Raw genomic sequence first — 15,096 nt, forward strand, 5'->3', positions numbered from 1 at the left:
GAGACGTGTGCCTCGTTTAAGTTTGGCGTAGAGCTCGTTTTCAGCGGTGTCATCATCCAATTATTTAGTACTGTATTAATTGGATGATAGCATGTCCCCAAAACTCGTTCTCAGGAGTGGTGATAAATGTCAATTGCGTGGGTTAAGTGCTTTTGATAATTTTAGGGTCACTTTTGTAGACTAGTTGGCGGGTTGTGTCTTTTGTGGTCAAATAAAAAATTGGAGGGGACCAGTTCTCTCTTACTATCTTCTAATTTTTGGACACAATCGCACAAGAGATCTCCAAGAAGCTTCATCCCCACATGCCATTATTTTCCAAATACGCAACCGAGTCCACACTAAAAAGTGCTCGCTGCCACCCGACTCCTGAACGGGCAATTGGTTGGTTGGTGATTTCGATTAGCCGAGTAAACAAAAAAGCAATGGAGAATGATTGTGGAAGTAGTTCTTTAAAACTGTGGGTGGTTGCTTGACGTGCTCTTGTGCCTTGTAACTGGTAACTGAGGGGAGTGGATGATTCGACAGGGACACTCGGTTTCGCCAAACCCTCGCATGCTGTTTAAAAAAACTCCGTATAGTAGCGAATACGCTTTATTTCCGTTCACAAAACACTTAAATCATGACGAGTTTCGGGTTGAGTGATAAAATCTAGCCTTACATAGAAGAGCAATTTACATGAAATGAAATCAGCATCGTAAATCATACGTTGTCATGTGCAGAAAAACTCGCGTGACAATGTATTATTGGACAAGTTAGGTTGTGTATCTTCTTACACAGGAACATATAAACTATGACTTGAAAGAATCCATGTTGGGCCTAATGTTTCAAGTGACACGTGTCTAAAGAGTGTAAAATCAACTACATTCCTTCCTTGCTCTTGATAGATTTTTAGTGTGTTCTGAACACAGACATATATGTCATATGTCATTATATAAGAAGAGTGTCACTAAGGAAAAAAATAAAATTCTCTCTACATGTATAATGACGTATGGCGTACCATTCCGTGTTGCAGATATATTAAAAAAACCTCTCCTTGCTCCTCTTCGCAGAAATTGTCCAACTATAGACTAAATAATAAACCGCGTTTATTCAAAAACCACGTCTCCACATGGCCCGGCGTCTTCTAATTTCTATCTAGAAACTTAACCCTTAAGTCAGCAACACCTCCTCTAAAGTCCGAACGACTCATAAAAAGTCGTAGTCACCGAGTATTTCTCCATCGTCGTCAGCCCTTAAAGCAGAAAACGATCCAGGACTCGTTTGTTGCCTTGCTCTTTGTACCGCAGCACCTGGAATTATCGACCGAGAGAAAGAGGGAAGAGGAAGAAGAAGGCGAAAAAATGGGAAGAAAGCTCGATGCTTTGCTTGGAAGGAGTCACAAGAACACCGCCAAGTTCAAACCCACTTTGAACCTCGCTCTCTCCCGCCTTGCCGTTCTTAAGAAACAGCGCCAGGCCAAGTGCTCTCAGGCTCGATCCGATGTCGTCCAGCTCCTCCAGCAGGGTCACCAAGATCGCGCTCTTCTTCGCGTAAGTTTCCTTGTAAAATATTCAGTTTGCAGTGCAACGAGGGGGTGTTTCCTTTTGTTTGAGACTTATTTTGTAGGGGCTAAAATGTTCTCAGACAATAAAAAACACTCGACTATGTTTGACAGAAAAACTTACAATGTTTTTGGGTTGTAGAAGCGCTTGCTATGTGCTTCAGGAAGCACCTGAATTTTTAGATTAAAAGCGCTTTATGACAATCAAAAGCGCTTACACAGTATGATAAAAGCATTTCTAGCAAGAATTGAAATTTTGAGGCTGAAAGATTTGGTTTTATGTTGTTGGCAGGTGGGGCATGTGATTAACGAGCAGAATATGTTGGATGTGTTTGTCATGATAGAGGGTTATTGCAACCTAGTGATCGAAAGGGTTCATCTCATTGAACAAGAAAGGTTTGGTTTTTTTTTTTTTTTTAACTAATTGTATTCCTTGATCTAATTTGATTGATTTTGTTTCATTGGTATTGGTCTAATGTAATTACTTTTGCGGTGTCTTTGTTCACATAGGGAATGCCCTGATGAACTGAGGGAGGCAACATCGAGTTTGCTTTATGCGGCTTCAAGATGTGGGGATTTTCCGGAGCTTCAAGAGATTCGTGCGGTTCTCACTGCTCGTTTTGGCAAGGAATTTGCTTCTCGTGCCATCGAAGTGCGCAACAATTGTGGAGTCAACCTCACGGTAATGATCTGGAACAGACTGAAGTTTTCTTATTAATTTCGATGCAAAGCTTACATGTTTGTCAAAACAGAAATTTGGCATGTTAATGATTTGTGTGTTTTTCGGTTTTTGAAGATGATGCAAAAACTGTCAACTAGGATGCCAGTTTTGGAGGTCAGAATGAAGGTGCTCAAAGAAATTGCTGCAGAGAATAACATTGTTCTGAAGCTGGAAGAAACGTCTTCTGTTTACACCGAGGTATGTAATTTGGAAGAATAACGGGAATTCGGAGAGGATTAGAACTGAGGTATCGTATTTGCTTTGAACTTCGAATATTATTCATGGTATCTGAGGTTTGCTGTGTGTGATCAATAATGCAGGATAAATCGGATGTGAACAAGGCCGGTTCAAGTGGCACGGGACCAGCAGATAATGTGCAGGCTTCTGCAGAAGAGACGGGAAATGATGATAGGTTCTCTGGTTCGATTAAGCCAAGGAAATACAAGGATGTAGCTGATGCAGCTCAAGCAGCTTTCGAGTCTGCAGCTTACGCAGCAGATGCTGCTAGAGCAGCAGTGCAACTCTCTAGGTCTGAATCTCAAGATCCTGATGATCAAAATAGTCCCGGAAGTAAACGAGGAAAGTTATCTGACAGATATGAATCCTTTAAAAGTCTATCCGAATCGCAGCATGAGCGAAGTCGAGGTGAATTAAAGAGGTCAACATCTTCTTCAAGTTTAGATTCAGATGGAGATGAGGTGATTCCAATGTCCTCAGATGCCGTAGGGCAGGCCGATCTTTTAGGGAAGGATATAGTTTTTGATGAGAGTGAAAGCGACAACGAACCAAATACAACGCCCTCGTCTCATAACCAAATTCCTTCGAGGTTTCGATCTGGCTTGAAGGCGGAGTCAAGGCTTGAATATCCTGCAGCACATGTCACTGGAGGATCTGGAAGGCAAAGCCCGCCACGACTAAACATAGAGAAGGGACCATTCTCTCTGAGGACTAGACGGGTGCGTGGCTTCTGAGAAGAAGAATAGTCTTGTTTGTTATATTTCCTTATCAGTTTTGCTCGTTGTGCTAATAAATTCCGTTGCATATAAATTTGATTGTTTCTTTATCTCTTTCTTTGTTTTCGGGGAAATGTAAACTTAGTAGATTCTATAAATTGCGTCGAAGCGCCATGGAGCTATAGATAAATTGCTGCATATGTATAATATATAAAGGTTTCAGTATGTAAAATTGACGACTGATCGACTAATCAACGGATGCACAAGCCTAAGATTTTCGTTTTGCTAGTAACACGATGAAACTAATTTCCGAAAATTTGACTAATGCACGACATCATCTGAAAAACTCAACGGAGTCTAGGCCGCTTGTTACTGCGCAGGTCACTAAATGACTGCAAACTCACACCAACATCCTCATCATACTCGATCCCGAGCTCCTCCTGCAATAGCATAACAGACTATTCACAACTTCACCATAGTTTGCGCGTAAGACGGAACATCCAAATGCAGGCATACCTTAAATTCCTTGACATCTTTCGGTGAGTTCTCAGTAATAGCATCCCACAGATCTTTGGACATCCTTCGACGCTTTCTCCACTGACTTATTTTCTCAGAGACCATTTGCTCAACCGCCTTGCGGTCTTCTGGCTTGACCAACGTAACTCCTCCGCGCAATTTTTCCAATCTATCCTCCATTTCAGCGACCTAATACAGAATTCAAAACACCAAACTTGATCCAAATTCCATACACATTATTTCCAGTCACATATTTTGACCTAATGCAAGCACAAACGTATCCAATTAACTTACCTCCTTTCTCAGTTTCGCTTCTTTGTCCCGCATTTGCTCTAGGGTCAAATTTGCCTGCAAAGTTTTAATTTCTGCAACGAAAGTGCATCGCCATATTTCACACTCAGTAAGGCAAAGTCTTAAACCGAGAATTAAGAAGTCGAAAACCAGTCAATTAGTGAAAACATGAGGTGTAGTAAGGACTGGTAAACAGGTACCTCCCTCAACCTCGCTAATCGCTCTCTTTTGTTCACCCAGCTGTTCCTGCAGTTTCTCATTTTCTTGCTTCATCCGGGTAAGCTCCTCGCTGTTTGGAATATCGAACTGGTCCTGCCTAGCCAGGTAGACCTTCTGCTTACCGTACTCCTTGAACGAAATCTTCCCATTATCCGCAAGCGCATCCAGCGCCTTTTGTATGGCCGCCTTCTTGAGGTTAAACTTTTGCAACGAATCCGCCACATTTTGAGAATTCAGCGGCCTATTTTGCTGGACAAAGATATACAAATTCACATCAGCATTCGGACGTGCACATACTGTACATAGCAAAAATCTGTTTGTTTCCCCGGAAAATATCTACACAAAATTCCGGTTTTATGCTTTGTTCCTTCAATTAATTGCTAATTACAAAAATTACAGGGAATCAAACGGAGGAAAAAAAGAAAAAAAAAAGAATAACAGCAGCTAATAAAGGAGAAAATTAATCACAGTTCGATTTTCCCACCTCCCAAACAGGCCAAAAATCGGAAGGGAAAAATCACATTTCATCAATTTATTCGACTTTTATAGTAAAATTAGAATGTAAATCGGAGAAATGAAAGATAATTTACCTCGTTCAAGTAGTTGAGGACGATTGCTGCAACGTTTTCACAAAACCATAAGCAACAAAGAGGTTTAGCGATTCAGTAAAACGCAGATAGAAAATCAAATCGACAAAGCAAAGAATATCCTAGAGCTCCTCGGATTACCTTCGGGGTTTTCGGATTTCGGAGCCATTGATCGGAAACTCTACGGCTCCGGCAGAGAATCTGAAACTGTACGGAAATGGCGGGAAGAAGAAGCTTCTCAGAGACTCGCAAGCTTTTGGCTCTCGATTTGAATGGAACGAAAATAATGAGTTCCCTTTCCCGATACGGCGCCGTGTCTCTAAATTAAATAGACAAATATGATTGGACAAATGTACCCCTTCATCATACCCGAATTTACGTAAGCAAACAAAATCGTTATTTTGGCGCTGAGAGGGAGGACACGTAGTGCCGTTTCATTTCTCAGAAACGATGGCCGTCGTCAGCGCCACGTCTCCGCCTCTGCTCTGCTGCGCCGACCGCCGCGCCTTTTTTTCAACTAGGCCCTCCCTAGGCTCTCGGACCAAGACCCAATTGTGCACACAGAATCCATTTTTGGCGGCACTGGACTCCCAAACGTGGCCTTCACAACCGCCCGCAACCCTCAAAAGGGACTCCAAATTGAAGCCGCTCGTGTGCCGCGCGGATCGCAGGAAACCCACCACCTCCGTCCAGCAGGAGAACGACGGCTCAGAACGGCTGCTTCAGATTGCTCTGTGGCTTGCTGAGGGAGTCTACATTTTGTGGCTTTTTCTTCTTCCCTATGCTCCTGTGTGTAAATTAATGTACATTTTTATATAATATGTATAATTGTCTGTATATATGTGCGTGTGTATATATATATATCATATAATCTTTTAGCTGCTAAAGATGTTGCCTTGTTTGATTTCAGGGAGACCCAGTGTGGGCTATTAGTTCGGATACAGTGAACTCTCTTGTGGGGCTCTCTCTTAATTTCTTCTTCATCTTGCCTTTTCTCAACTCCGGTATGCTCGATCAATCTGCTATTGATTTTCTGAGTTCAATTTCCATGTTTCCCGGTGACAGTATCCCAAGTTAACAAGGGGACTAGAGTGCGGAAAAATAAAAACATGTGACATAACAGCGCATGATTGACTTAGATACTAACACAACAAAACCTCATCTTAACTAGGTAATATCTAGTAGTGGTTAATTTTAATTGATTTTGTTCTTGATGATTTCTGCGTTGAACTTCTTGGCAGAGTAGTTGGTGTTGGTTTGATTGATGCCCCAGTTCTTCACCCGGTATGAATTTGACTTATCAAGTGAATTTGGATTTTACTACCAAGTTTTACACTTTTAAGTATCTTTTTTGACATGGACATTGGACAATTTGTGTTCTTTTGTTCTTGGACTAGATGTCTGAGGGATTATTCAACTTTGTGATTGGGTGGACATTCATGTTTGCTCCTCTGCTGTTCACGGACCGAAGGAGGGACAGATACAAGTGGTCTCTCGACGCCTTGTGGGGTTTTCAGATGTTTCTCACAAACAGTATGCTTTCTTCCAAACCTTAATGTTTTCAATCTGTGAACCTTGTTACCTTAATCAATGAATTTTGATCAACGGGAGGGGGGATTCAAACGCAGGACCTCCTCACGTGATTTAGAAAGAGATATCACTAGGTCAAGAGCTAATTGTTACCCGTCCTTGATTTAAATTTGCTTTGCAATGGGCATGGTTTTTAGAGACCAGTTACATTTTCCATCAATCTGACCAATGTTGTGTATGTGGTGTGAACAGCTTTTCTAATACCTTACATGGCTATTCGGCTGAATGAGGCTGAGTCTGACTACACTCCGAGCAAGCGCTCACAGCTTGCATCAGTGATGACTAGCGGAGCTCCCATCGTTGGACTTGCTGGTGGAGCAATATGTCTAATATCTGCATTATGGGCTCTTTTTGGCCGGATGGATGGCGACTTTGGAAGCATTTCAGACCGATGGGAGTTCTTGATCGGTTACCTAGGATCGGAGAGGCTGGCTTATGCATTCATTTGGGACATCTGTCTTTACGCCGTCTTCCAGCCCTGGTTGATAGGTGACAATCTGCAAAATGTTGAGAGCAGCAAGATTGGTATTGTAAATTATCTTAGATTTGTACCAGTTGTTGGCTTAGTTGCTTACCTCGTTTGTCTGAATCTTGACGAGGAACTGTAGCTTGTACAGCAAGTAAATGTCTGACTTTAATGAGTGTAACAAAGGCAACAGAGTGTTGTACAATATGAGCATGAAGCTTCCTCTATTCTTCCCAGGAACAACGACAAAATTTACAAACCCAAAGACAAGGGCATGAAGTTTCCCCTCATTGGGTAAAGCCACCGGACCAATAGTTTTTGGTTTGGTGCCATCCACACCACTTTTTACCTTTAACACTCTCTTTTAATTTATATCATTTGATTATTTTCAATTCATTTGATCTGACGGCCGAAAATTGAAAGGTATGTGTGGAAGGTAGAAAGGGTGTGTTGATAGCACCACCCTAATCTTTCAAAAACGGTTTTCGCACACATTTTTTCTTCTTTGTGCACACCCATGTTTATTTTTGTTCCATATATATTTTAAATTTATCAGAGGCTCATATCATAAGATAAAATAAAATGAAAGCTAATGAAAAGTCCAAAAAAACTTTAGTTTTAATGAAAAATAACAAATAAATGTGTACTAAATAGTACCAGAGAAAGGTAAAAATGACTAGGAGTGAGATTAAGTACGGGTCTATTTTTAACCACAAAGACGTGTTGCTAAGTAGAAAGACGTCGATTCTTCTTATAAATTTAGGCTGCTCCATTAATGAGAAGTGGCACAGCAGGTTAAAAGGAACAGAGACTCACTTGGGCTAATTTGCGTGCAAACACAAACAGCATGGAAAAGCCACTTTTGGGCAGCTTCAAAGAAGCCGAGTACCAAACAGCAGAAAGCAGGTGCATGTGTTTCAATTCCATGGGGAAAATGATGATGAATTCTTGGAAGGATTTACTAGATTTTGCAGTAAATGCATGGCAAATGGGCCGTTCTGATCCCAGGAAAATCATCTTTGCAATAAAAATGGGACTGGCATTGTCCACGGTTTCTTTGCTAATATTTTGGAAAAAGTCGTATCGCGACGTTGGTCAGTACTCAATCTGGGCTATCCTCACTGTCATTGTGATGTTCGAATTCAGCATCGGTATGCATTTTTGATATCAGATGTAACGTAACAATTCAGGTCCGTTTGATAACCATTGTTTCGCTTTTAGTTTTCAGTTTTCCGTTTTCGTGCAGGAGGGACTTTCATCAAAGGATTTAACCGCGGGTTGGGGACGTTGTTTGCTGGAATGCTTGCATTCTGCTTTGCTGAGTTATCTTTGCTGGCTGCAAAGTTGGAGGAAGTTGTGATTGTCATAAGCATATTTATCGTTGGTTCGTATTAGTACTAATTGCAAATTAATATCAAAGTTAAATCCAACCTTTTCTAACCCTTCTTCTCTGTGACGCCCTTCAGGATTTTTTGCATCTTACTTGAAGCTGTACCCAACAATGAAGCCCTACGAGTACGGCTTTCGGGTTTTCGTGTTGACATACTGCATCCTAATGGTTGCCGGGAACAGAACAAGGGAGTACAGTGAGGCAGTTGTGACTCGACTGGTTCTTATTGGAGTGGGAGCAGCTGTTTGTTTAGTCGTTAACATATGCATATATCCGATATGGTCGGGAGAGGATCTGCATAACTTGGTGGTGAAGAATTTCAAGGGAGTTGCTACTTCATTAGAAGGTACAATTACAATATGTGAGTTTTTTTCAAGTTCTAATCAGCTTTCTGCTCTGTTAATCTGCTCAAACTTATTGCTTAGGCTGCGTTAACGGGTACCTAAATTGTGTCGAATATGAGAGGATCCCATCACGAATTCTTACATACCAAGCTGCAGATGATCCACTGTACAAGGGCTATCGATCCGTGGTAGAATCTACAAGCCAAGAAGAAACTCTGGTATGATTTACCCCAAGTTGGACAAGATTTGGGGTTGACTTTAGGGCCCGTTTGTATCTTTTGATTAAGAAGTACTTCTGCTAGAGGTGTTTCTCTAGAAAGCACTTCTGCGACCTGTAAGTGCTTGGGAGTTTTGATTTCCATTTGACATGTTTTTTATGAGTGCAGTTGGGATTTGCAATCTGGGAACCACCTCATGGGCGTTACAAAATGTTCAATTATCCTTGGACAAATTTTGTGAAATTAAATGGTGCATTGAAGCATTGTGCGTTTATGGTCATGGCTCTACATGGATGCATTCTTTCCGAAATACAGGTAACTATCCGTGACGAGAAACAAAACTACATATAAATGGTACAGTTTCCTTCACACACACACACACACACACACACACACACACACACACACACACACACTGTTGGTTTGTAATTTTGTACCACATGTAGGCACCAGCAGAAAAGAGGCAGGTTTTGCGCGACGAACTCCAGCGGGTTGGAGCTGAAGGTGCCAAAGTTTTGCGAGAACTCGCCAAGAAAGTGGAGAAGATGGAAAAATTAGGCTCCGGAGACATACTCAAAGACGTGCAACGGGCAGCAGAGGAATTGCAGAAGAAGATAGACCGGAGATCGTATCTTCTGGTCAATTCAGAGAGTTGGGAAATTAGTGCACCACAAAATGCTTCGTCAGAGGACATGCTTGGGGACCAAGCATCTCGGCCCTTGCCTCTCTCATTCAGTGGTGGCGATGGAGTGATGAAGGAATATAACTGTGGAACATATGAAAGCGCGAGCGCCTTGTCCTTGGCCACGTTTGCTTCGCTGCTGATTGAGTTTGTTGCCCGGCTTCAAAATGTGGTTGACACGTTCCAAGAGCTCGGTGAGAAAGCAGACTTCAAGGCGTTTGTTCCGGATGCACCACCTGCAAAGAAGAAATCTGGGACTTGGCCCTGGCAGTGGCGGATTCGGTGTTTCGGGTATAAAAGTGTTATGAATGAAACCAGGGAGGGTCGGGTGTAGGTAAAGATATGCCGAAACTGCTATGCTAGAGTTTCTAACACCCACAACACTTTCAACCTACTGGAAATCTTGTGGGAATTAGTTATGTTCGAATCCCTCTAACGAAAGATTTGCTTGTTACGCTATTCATTAGCACAGACGAAAAATGAGTCCATTACATTTCAAACCATCCAGTGTTTGAGAAGATCATACATGTCCAACCTCATCTGTGAACCTACCTATCACAAATCACAACACAAAATTGTATCTAGGAATGCTTGCGCTTGGATTTCTTTTTCGATGGTTCTCCAGATTCCGCAAGATATGCTTCTGGATTTACATTCTCAGCCATTCTTTGTATTCCATACTCTTTTGCCTTTTTCTGAAAAACAACCAGCAGAAAGGAGGTAAGGGAAAACGAAACCGATAAGGCAACCATGCTGCTAGATAAGATGTAAACTTTTAGCATGCCTTATTTCTATAATTATAGTTTACCTTCAGAGACGTGGCTACGGCAGCCAGATCTTTGTTACCATCATCAGAGTTGGTCTCCTGGACTGCAGGCTCCTGAATCAGAAAAAAGGAAAATTAACAACAGCTCGTAACTCGTAAGAAGATATATAACTAAAAAATTTGAAGCACGTAACACCAAACAAAACAGAGAACACCTATGTCCTACCTTAGGAGGAATGAAAGCAGCTTCTCTTTTTCGCTTATTTTCTGCAGTTTTTTCAGACTGTTTCTCCTGCTTCTCTTGCCACTTCTTTGCGGATTTCACTTTGTCGTTCAAAAAGTATTCTCCAGTTTCCAATTGTATGTCAATCTGAGAAAGCACAGAAAATGAAAATTTTATGACAACTAAAATGCAAGTTGATATAAAAGAGAATTGTTCATCCAAAATCAGTTTTACTGGGAAAAGGAAGAACATTGGGAACAAAAGGAGGGATATTTATTTACACAGATAGAATCAGACTACAATCAAGAAATCAAATGGTATTAAAAAAAAGTGGAGAAGAAGGCAAACGTGTTCCAGGGTAACATCTAAAAGTTAGGCCTCCACAATTAAGTACGACATAGACCACTGACATTTTAATATTTTTAGGTAGAGAAGATACTCGATTTATATAGACATAACAGCTTCCAAAAGTAGTTAGTTTTGTTTTGCTCATTCAGGAGAATAGCAACCTTATTATGCCTCGTTCACAAGGAACCCTTGCAGGAAGATAAACCATACAAGAGTCTGGTGGCAATTACTCACCTTGCTAGGTTGCTGAGGAGGCGGGAATGGTGTATATGGTCTCTTCTCTTTACTCTTGACCTTATTTTGATTAATATTTTTCCTGGGGAGAGAAAGAGAGAATAGTTCAAAACCGAAATAATAGCACCTAAGGCACCTAAAAAATGCAGGCAGACAATAACAGTTCTCCGCATGCAGAGTTAAAGAAAACTGAAGTAGAAGTCATACTTCTTGAACTTTGGAAGAAATCTATCCCAGTTCTCATGAGCCAGCGCCGGATCCTTTTCAAGTTCTTTCCTCACCATGAGAGTCTGCTCACCAAGCAGGAAGAGATAAAAAGTAAGCGAGATTCATTCACAGACCTTCAGGTCTAACTTTGTAAAATGAGAGAGCAATCTTGATGAAATCACACAGTACAACTATAATCACCTTGATATGAAATATGGGATGCATTGCATTCGTCATGCAGTCTTCCACAATCCTCCTGACTTGCTTCAATGCTTTAAATGAACCCATTACCGAAACAGTGTTTCCCTATTCATTTACAAGCAAATTAAAATTCTTTTGCCATAGTTTCATGTCAAATATAAACGTACAATATAACAATCAAAATCACAAGGAATAGCACACTTACTTGAACCAGAATATAACAGCCCGTAAGTATTTCAAGTGCCTGTGTCCAAAATTATATTGTGAAAGATTAAAGAAACAGAACAAAGATATATCTAATGAAATCACATATAATTGCATCAAATACAATTGCATTATAGAACATGATATCTGGTTTACTCTGCGCACCTTCAAAGTGGACGAATTGGGGCCAATCAGTCGGTCCCGCCGTTTTACAAATCGTTCCTGCACTCAATAGAAAAAATTGGAATGCTTAACCTAAAGCATCAAACAAATGTTCACATCATCTTAGTGCTCAAACTAGGTTGTGCACCAAAACTGTATATAAGACTTCAGAGAAAATAAAATAAAATTTTATGGGAAGTTAACTGCATATTAGACTCCAGAAAAATAAAGTAAAATTTTATGGGAAGTTAATAGCTTGGATCTGTTCATAAGAAAACAGACATTCCACCACTGAAAGTAAAATGAAGAAGTATGAAACAACGCACCTTACTTCTCACAAAGCTGCTAATCTTGATAATGTCACATTGCATTTCATCATTCAGTATTTTTATTGCCTGAACCAAAAAGTTGAGCACTTGAATCAGAACATTCACAAAAAAAATGCACAACCCAAAACTGATTTCCATTAAATAGAAAGAAAAAAAAATATATATATACACACACACACACACTGGGGTTTGCAAGTAAAGAGAAATAGTATCATGTATTAGTGGTAGATAACATTGATCCTGAGCTCTTCACTAGGATTCGAATATCTGACGTAAAACTAATAGCTTATCATTACTGTTGATTCTGAAGTTCTGAACGAATAATATATCCTAAAAAAGAAAAAGGAATTACATCACAAGAATAAACAGAAGTACCTTAAAAACTACTTCAAACTAGTTGATTCTATAGAAAGCTGATTCAAAGATAAGAAGATAATAACAGTAAGGTACTTCACATTTGTACCTGAGGAGCAGGAACACTTCTTGACAAAAGTTTGATAAGATCCCTAGCTTTGACAATAATATACGGGTCTTTAGTCTTCCTGGTTGTTGAGACTGTCATGGAACCCTCAACCTAACCACATTACAAGCGCCACAGTTATTACGCACATAAAATCATACAGAATTTGTCATAAGCCACCGATCGATCAAGAAGAAAATTCATAAAGGTCAATAAACCAAATTAACAAATACAGGAGCTTGCACAAACAAAAGTTATTGCAACATACTAGATTCAGTTCGCACGTAATGCCGTACTCTTTCAAAGCAGATTTCACCACTGGCCAGCATTCTTGCAAGTATTTTTCTGCACAACACAATGCAAAGACTCGTAACTGAAAGTATAATAGCATAGCATAGGTCCATATAATGCTCACTGGAAAACCAAAATCACGACGGTGCAAAAGCCATATTTCAAACTAGGTTTTATCCTCTTGACCACCTGAGTTCCCCAAATTCACTTTTCACAAGAATTTCAAATGCATTTTCTTAGCAACCAAACAAAGTAACAAAATTTAGCATAAGAAAATACTAAACAGTACAAAATAGCTCTAATGGAATTAGGTCAACAAAACAGATACTAACCCAAAATTTTAAACTTCACCCAAAATCTCAAACACTTATCTCGTGACTAAAACTTTGAAATTTTCTTTTCTTTTCTTTTCCCACACTTTCTAGGCAGCCAAACAGATAAAAAGGGAGAGGAACAAGAAGAAGAAGAAGCGAGGAGGCACCTCTGTATTGAGGGAAAAGCGTAGAGAAGGAGGTGACTTCAAGCATGCCGCCTTCGTTCCAAGAAGGGTCGAACTTTTCAATCGTCCAGCGGTCAATGTTAGGGTCGTCGTCCCAAGGCTTCGGCTTGCGGTGCTTGTCCTTGCGCCTCTGCGTCTGCTGATCGCCGCCGTTTTCGCTGGTCTCCATCGTCGTTCTGCTGTTTTTTCCTCCGGCGTTTGAAACCCTAGACGTTTAAGAGAGAGACCAGTGTTGTAAAGATTAAAAAAAACCCATGGGTCTGCGTCGGCCCGTTTATCTGCCCATTCAAGTAGGAGGGAAAAAACGGCCGTCGTTATTTTGCCGGGACACCAAGACAAAAAAAGCCGTTTACTCTTTCAGGAATTTGCCGTTTACCACCTAAATTTTTAGCTGTGTGCACAACAAATCACATCGCTACAAATTTCAATGGAGGGACGATTTAAATATGAGACGTAGTGAGTTAAATAAAATTATCATAGTAGAGTATCTCAAATATAATAGATGCTTTTTAACTACTTAGAGCATTTCTGATAGATATGTCAAATTCTAAATTAATGACTTATATGGCAATGTCAATTTTCTTTTTTTCTTCCAACCAATCTGTTTTTTTTTATTGTTGTGTTAATGATTTCCGGACTCACCTTGTTTTGTTGCTTTGTAATTGGTCATTTATTATAATCTCTTAATAAAGAACAAGACTTAGCTGCTGAATTTTCAGCAACCACTCAAAACTTGGACACGTGTCCACATATGATTGGGTATAAGCAGGAGCGGCTGCTGAATTGTTCAGCAGCCAAGTTAATTCCCTTAATATAGTTATAAAATGAAAATGGCAGCAAACACCCTTGATGCCAAATTCAATTACGAATGACACTTTCATTGTAACTTCTTCCATGCCTTCAAATTGTGTTGTGTGGTAGTCCACTTTTATTTGAAGGTTCGGATGAAGATGCTCTTAAGCTACAAGGTCTTTATTATAAATTTTACGTGTTAGTAGAAGATTTTATGTTCGGCTTAGTGGCTGAAAAAAAATTAAAGATTTATTTAAAGACAATATGAAAATAAAGCATTTTGTGTATTTTAACATACCACATTTAATTTCGCATATCCCTTCTATTTCTAATAAAAGTAATGCTAGAGAAACTAACTATTTAGATCAAATTTTGTAAACTACATGACGTTGTTGTTGAGGATTGAATCATTATTTAAGTATTAATTAACATGTTTATTTCCTATTAGTAACACATCACATAATTTGTAAATTTGATTTGAAAAGTTGGTATATCTAACATTACTCTACTAATAATATTAGTTGCTAATTATTAGACTTTACAACATATCGTGTTGTAATGTGCTGGGTGTTGTTTCTTAAAATAAAAAAAGGTTTGTGTTGGGTCATCTTTGCGTTGTGCGAGATTATATTCTTTTCAAACAACATGTCAACTTATCGTGTGTCCAAATATACATAAAACATGTCGTTATTGAGTCTCTCGAATGAACGTTGATTTGATAAAAGTTTGAGCTTATAAACTAATTAGTATTATTTCCCTTCTTTTTTTTTTCTTTTTTTTTTATAGCTACAATCTAACTGCTAATCACGAAATATACAACTTTCTCCTTTATGTTTTGTTTATCAAATCAAACGCACGGCAGA

The 15,096-nt window shown here is 39.7% G+C and overlaps 5 protein-coding genes across 5 annotated transcripts; 3 read left to right on the plus strand and 2 right to left on the minus strand.

Annotated features, from left to right (window-relative positions):
• The first annotated feature begins 1,045 nt into the window (after positions 1 to 1,045).
• LOC103423860 (vacuolar protein sorting-associated protein IST1-like) lies at positions 1,046 to 3,446 on the plus strand. The gene is made up of 5 exons (XM_008361940.3): positions 1,046 to 1,529; positions 1,833 to 1,936; positions 2,051 to 2,222; positions 2,337 to 2,459; positions 2,582 to 3,446. Exons 1-5 carry the CDS (start codon positions 1,341 to 1,343, stop codon positions 3,230 to 3,232), a joined length of 1,239 nt encoding a protein of 412 aa, XP_008360162.2. The 5' UTR covers positions 1,046 to 1,340; the 3' UTR covers positions 3,233 to 3,446.
• Positions 3,395 to 5,144, minus strand: LOC103423757 (homologous-pairing protein 2 homolog). Its single transcript, XM_029091930.2, has 6 exons — positions 4,969 to 5,144; positions 4,831 to 4,856; positions 4,222 to 4,489; positions 4,025 to 4,095; positions 3,731 to 3,919; positions 3,395 to 3,654 (listed from the first exon to the last, which is right to left on the minus strand). Exons 1-6 carry the CDS (start codon positions 4,994 to 4,996, stop codon positions 3,562 to 3,564), a joined length of 675 nt encoding a protein of 224 aa, XP_028947763.1. The 5' UTR covers positions 4,997 to 5,144; the 3' UTR covers positions 3,395 to 3,561.
• A 68-nt stretch (positions 5,145 to 5,212) lies between these two features.
• On the plus strand, positions 5,213 to 7,110 carry LOC103423756 (uncharacterized). Its single transcript, XM_008361835.4, has 5 exons — positions 5,213 to 5,616; positions 5,738 to 5,831; positions 6,074 to 6,111; positions 6,225 to 6,360; positions 6,610 to 7,110. The coding sequence occupies exons 1-5, from the start codon at positions 5,278 to 5,280 to the stop codon at positions 7,023 to 7,025; spliced, it is 1,023 nt and encodes a 340-aa protein (XP_008360057.2). The 5' UTR covers positions 5,213 to 5,277; the 3' UTR covers positions 7,026 to 7,110.
• A 505-nt stretch (positions 7,111 to 7,615) lies between these two features.
• On the plus strand, positions 7,616 to 9,976 carry LOC103423755 (aluminum-activated malate transporter 4-like). The gene is made up of 6 exons (XM_008361834.4): positions 7,616 to 8,034; positions 8,130 to 8,267; positions 8,350 to 8,619; positions 8,699 to 8,835; positions 9,004 to 9,150; positions 9,282 to 9,976. Exons 1-6 carry the CDS (start codon positions 7,731 to 7,733, stop codon positions 9,849 to 9,851), a joined length of 1,566 nt encoding a protein of 521 aa, XP_008360056.2. The 5' UTR covers positions 7,616 to 7,730; the 3' UTR covers positions 9,852 to 9,976.
• An 8-nt stretch (positions 9,977 to 9,984) lies between these two features.
• On the minus strand, positions 9,985 to 13,878 carry LOC103423754 (KRR1 small subunit processome component homolog). The gene is made up of 12 exons (XM_029091929.2): positions 13,424 to 13,878; positions 12,920 to 12,996; positions 12,655 to 12,765; positions 12,189 to 12,257; positions 11,866 to 11,922; positions 11,702 to 11,740; positions 11,497 to 11,601; positions 11,296 to 11,378; positions 11,089 to 11,170; positions 10,510 to 10,653; positions 10,326 to 10,397; positions 9,985 to 10,212 (listed from the first exon to the last, which is right to left on the minus strand). Exons 1-12 carry the CDS (start codon positions 13,608 to 13,610, stop codon positions 10,099 to 10,101), a joined length of 1,140 nt encoding a protein of 379 aa, XP_028947762.1. The 5' UTR covers positions 13,611 to 13,878; the 3' UTR covers positions 9,985 to 10,098.
• Between the last annotated feature and the right edge of the window lie 1,218 nt (positions 13,879 to 15,096).

The sequence above is a fragment of the Malus domestica genome, chromosome 13 (assembly GCF_042453785.1).
Source record: "Malus domestica chromosome 13, GDT2T_hap1".
Taxonomy (NCBI): domain Eukaryota; kingdom Viridiplantae; phylum Streptophyta; class Magnoliopsida; order Rosales; family Rosaceae; genus Malus; species Malus domestica.

Coding starts and splice junctions, on each gene's coding strand:
- LOC103423860 (XM_008361940.3), top strand. CDS start 1,341: ATGGGAAGAAAGCTCGATGCTTTGCTTGGAAGGAGTCACAAGAACACC. Junction 2,223..2,336: donor ATTGTGGAGTCAACCTCACG/GTAATGATCTGG, acceptor CGGTTTTTGAAG/ATGATGCAAAAACTGTCAAC. Junction 2,460..2,581: donor CGTCTTCTGTTTACACCGAG/GTATGTAATTTG, acceptor TCAATAATGCAG/GATAAATCGGATGTGAACAA.
- LOC103423757 (XM_029091930.2), bottom strand. CDS start 4,996: ATGGCTCCGAAATCCGAAAACCCCGAAG. Junction 4,857..4,968: donor GAAATCCGAAAACCCCGAAG/GTAATCCGAGGA, acceptor AAAACGTTGCAG/CAATCGTCCTCAACTACTTG. Junction 3,655..3,730: donor AAGATGTCAAGGAATTTAAG/GTATGCCTGCAT, acceptor ATGCTATTGCAG/GAGGAGCTCGGGATCGAGTA.
- LOC103423756 (XM_008361835.4), top strand. CDS start 5,278: ATGGCCGTCGTCAGCGCCACGTCTCCGCCTCTGCTCTGCTGCGCCGAC. Junction 5,832..6,073: donor CTTGCCTTTTCTCAACTCCG/GTATGCTCGATC, acceptor TTGGCAGAGTAG/TTGGTGTTGGTTTGATTGAT. Junction 6,361..6,609: donor TCAGATGTTTCTCACAAACA/GTATGCTTTCTT, acceptor TGGTGTGAACAG/CTTTTCTAATACCTTACATG.
- LOC103423755 (XM_008361834.4), top strand. CDS start 7,731: ATGGAAAAGCCACTTTTGGGCAGCTTCAAAGAAGCCGAGTACCAAACA. Junction 8,035..8,129: donor GATGTTCGAATTCAGCATCG/GTATGCATTTTT, acceptor GTTTTCGTGCAG/GAGGGACTTTCATCAAAGGA. Junction 8,268..8,349: donor CATAAGCATATTTATCGTTG/GTTCGTATTAGT, acceptor GACGCCCTTCAG/GATTTTTTGCATCTTACTTG.
- LOC103423754 (XM_029091929.2), bottom strand. CDS start 13,610: ATGGAGACCAGCGAAAACGGCGGCGATCAGCAGACGCAGAGGCGCAAG. Junction 12,258..12,654: donor GAAGTGTTCCTGCTCCTCAG/GTACAAATGTGA, acceptor TTTTTGGTTCAG/GCAATAAAAATACTGAATGA. Junction 11,379..11,496: donor ATCCCATATTTCATATCAAG/GTGATTATAGTT, acceptor CTTGGTGAGCAG/ACTCTCATGGTGAGGAAAGA.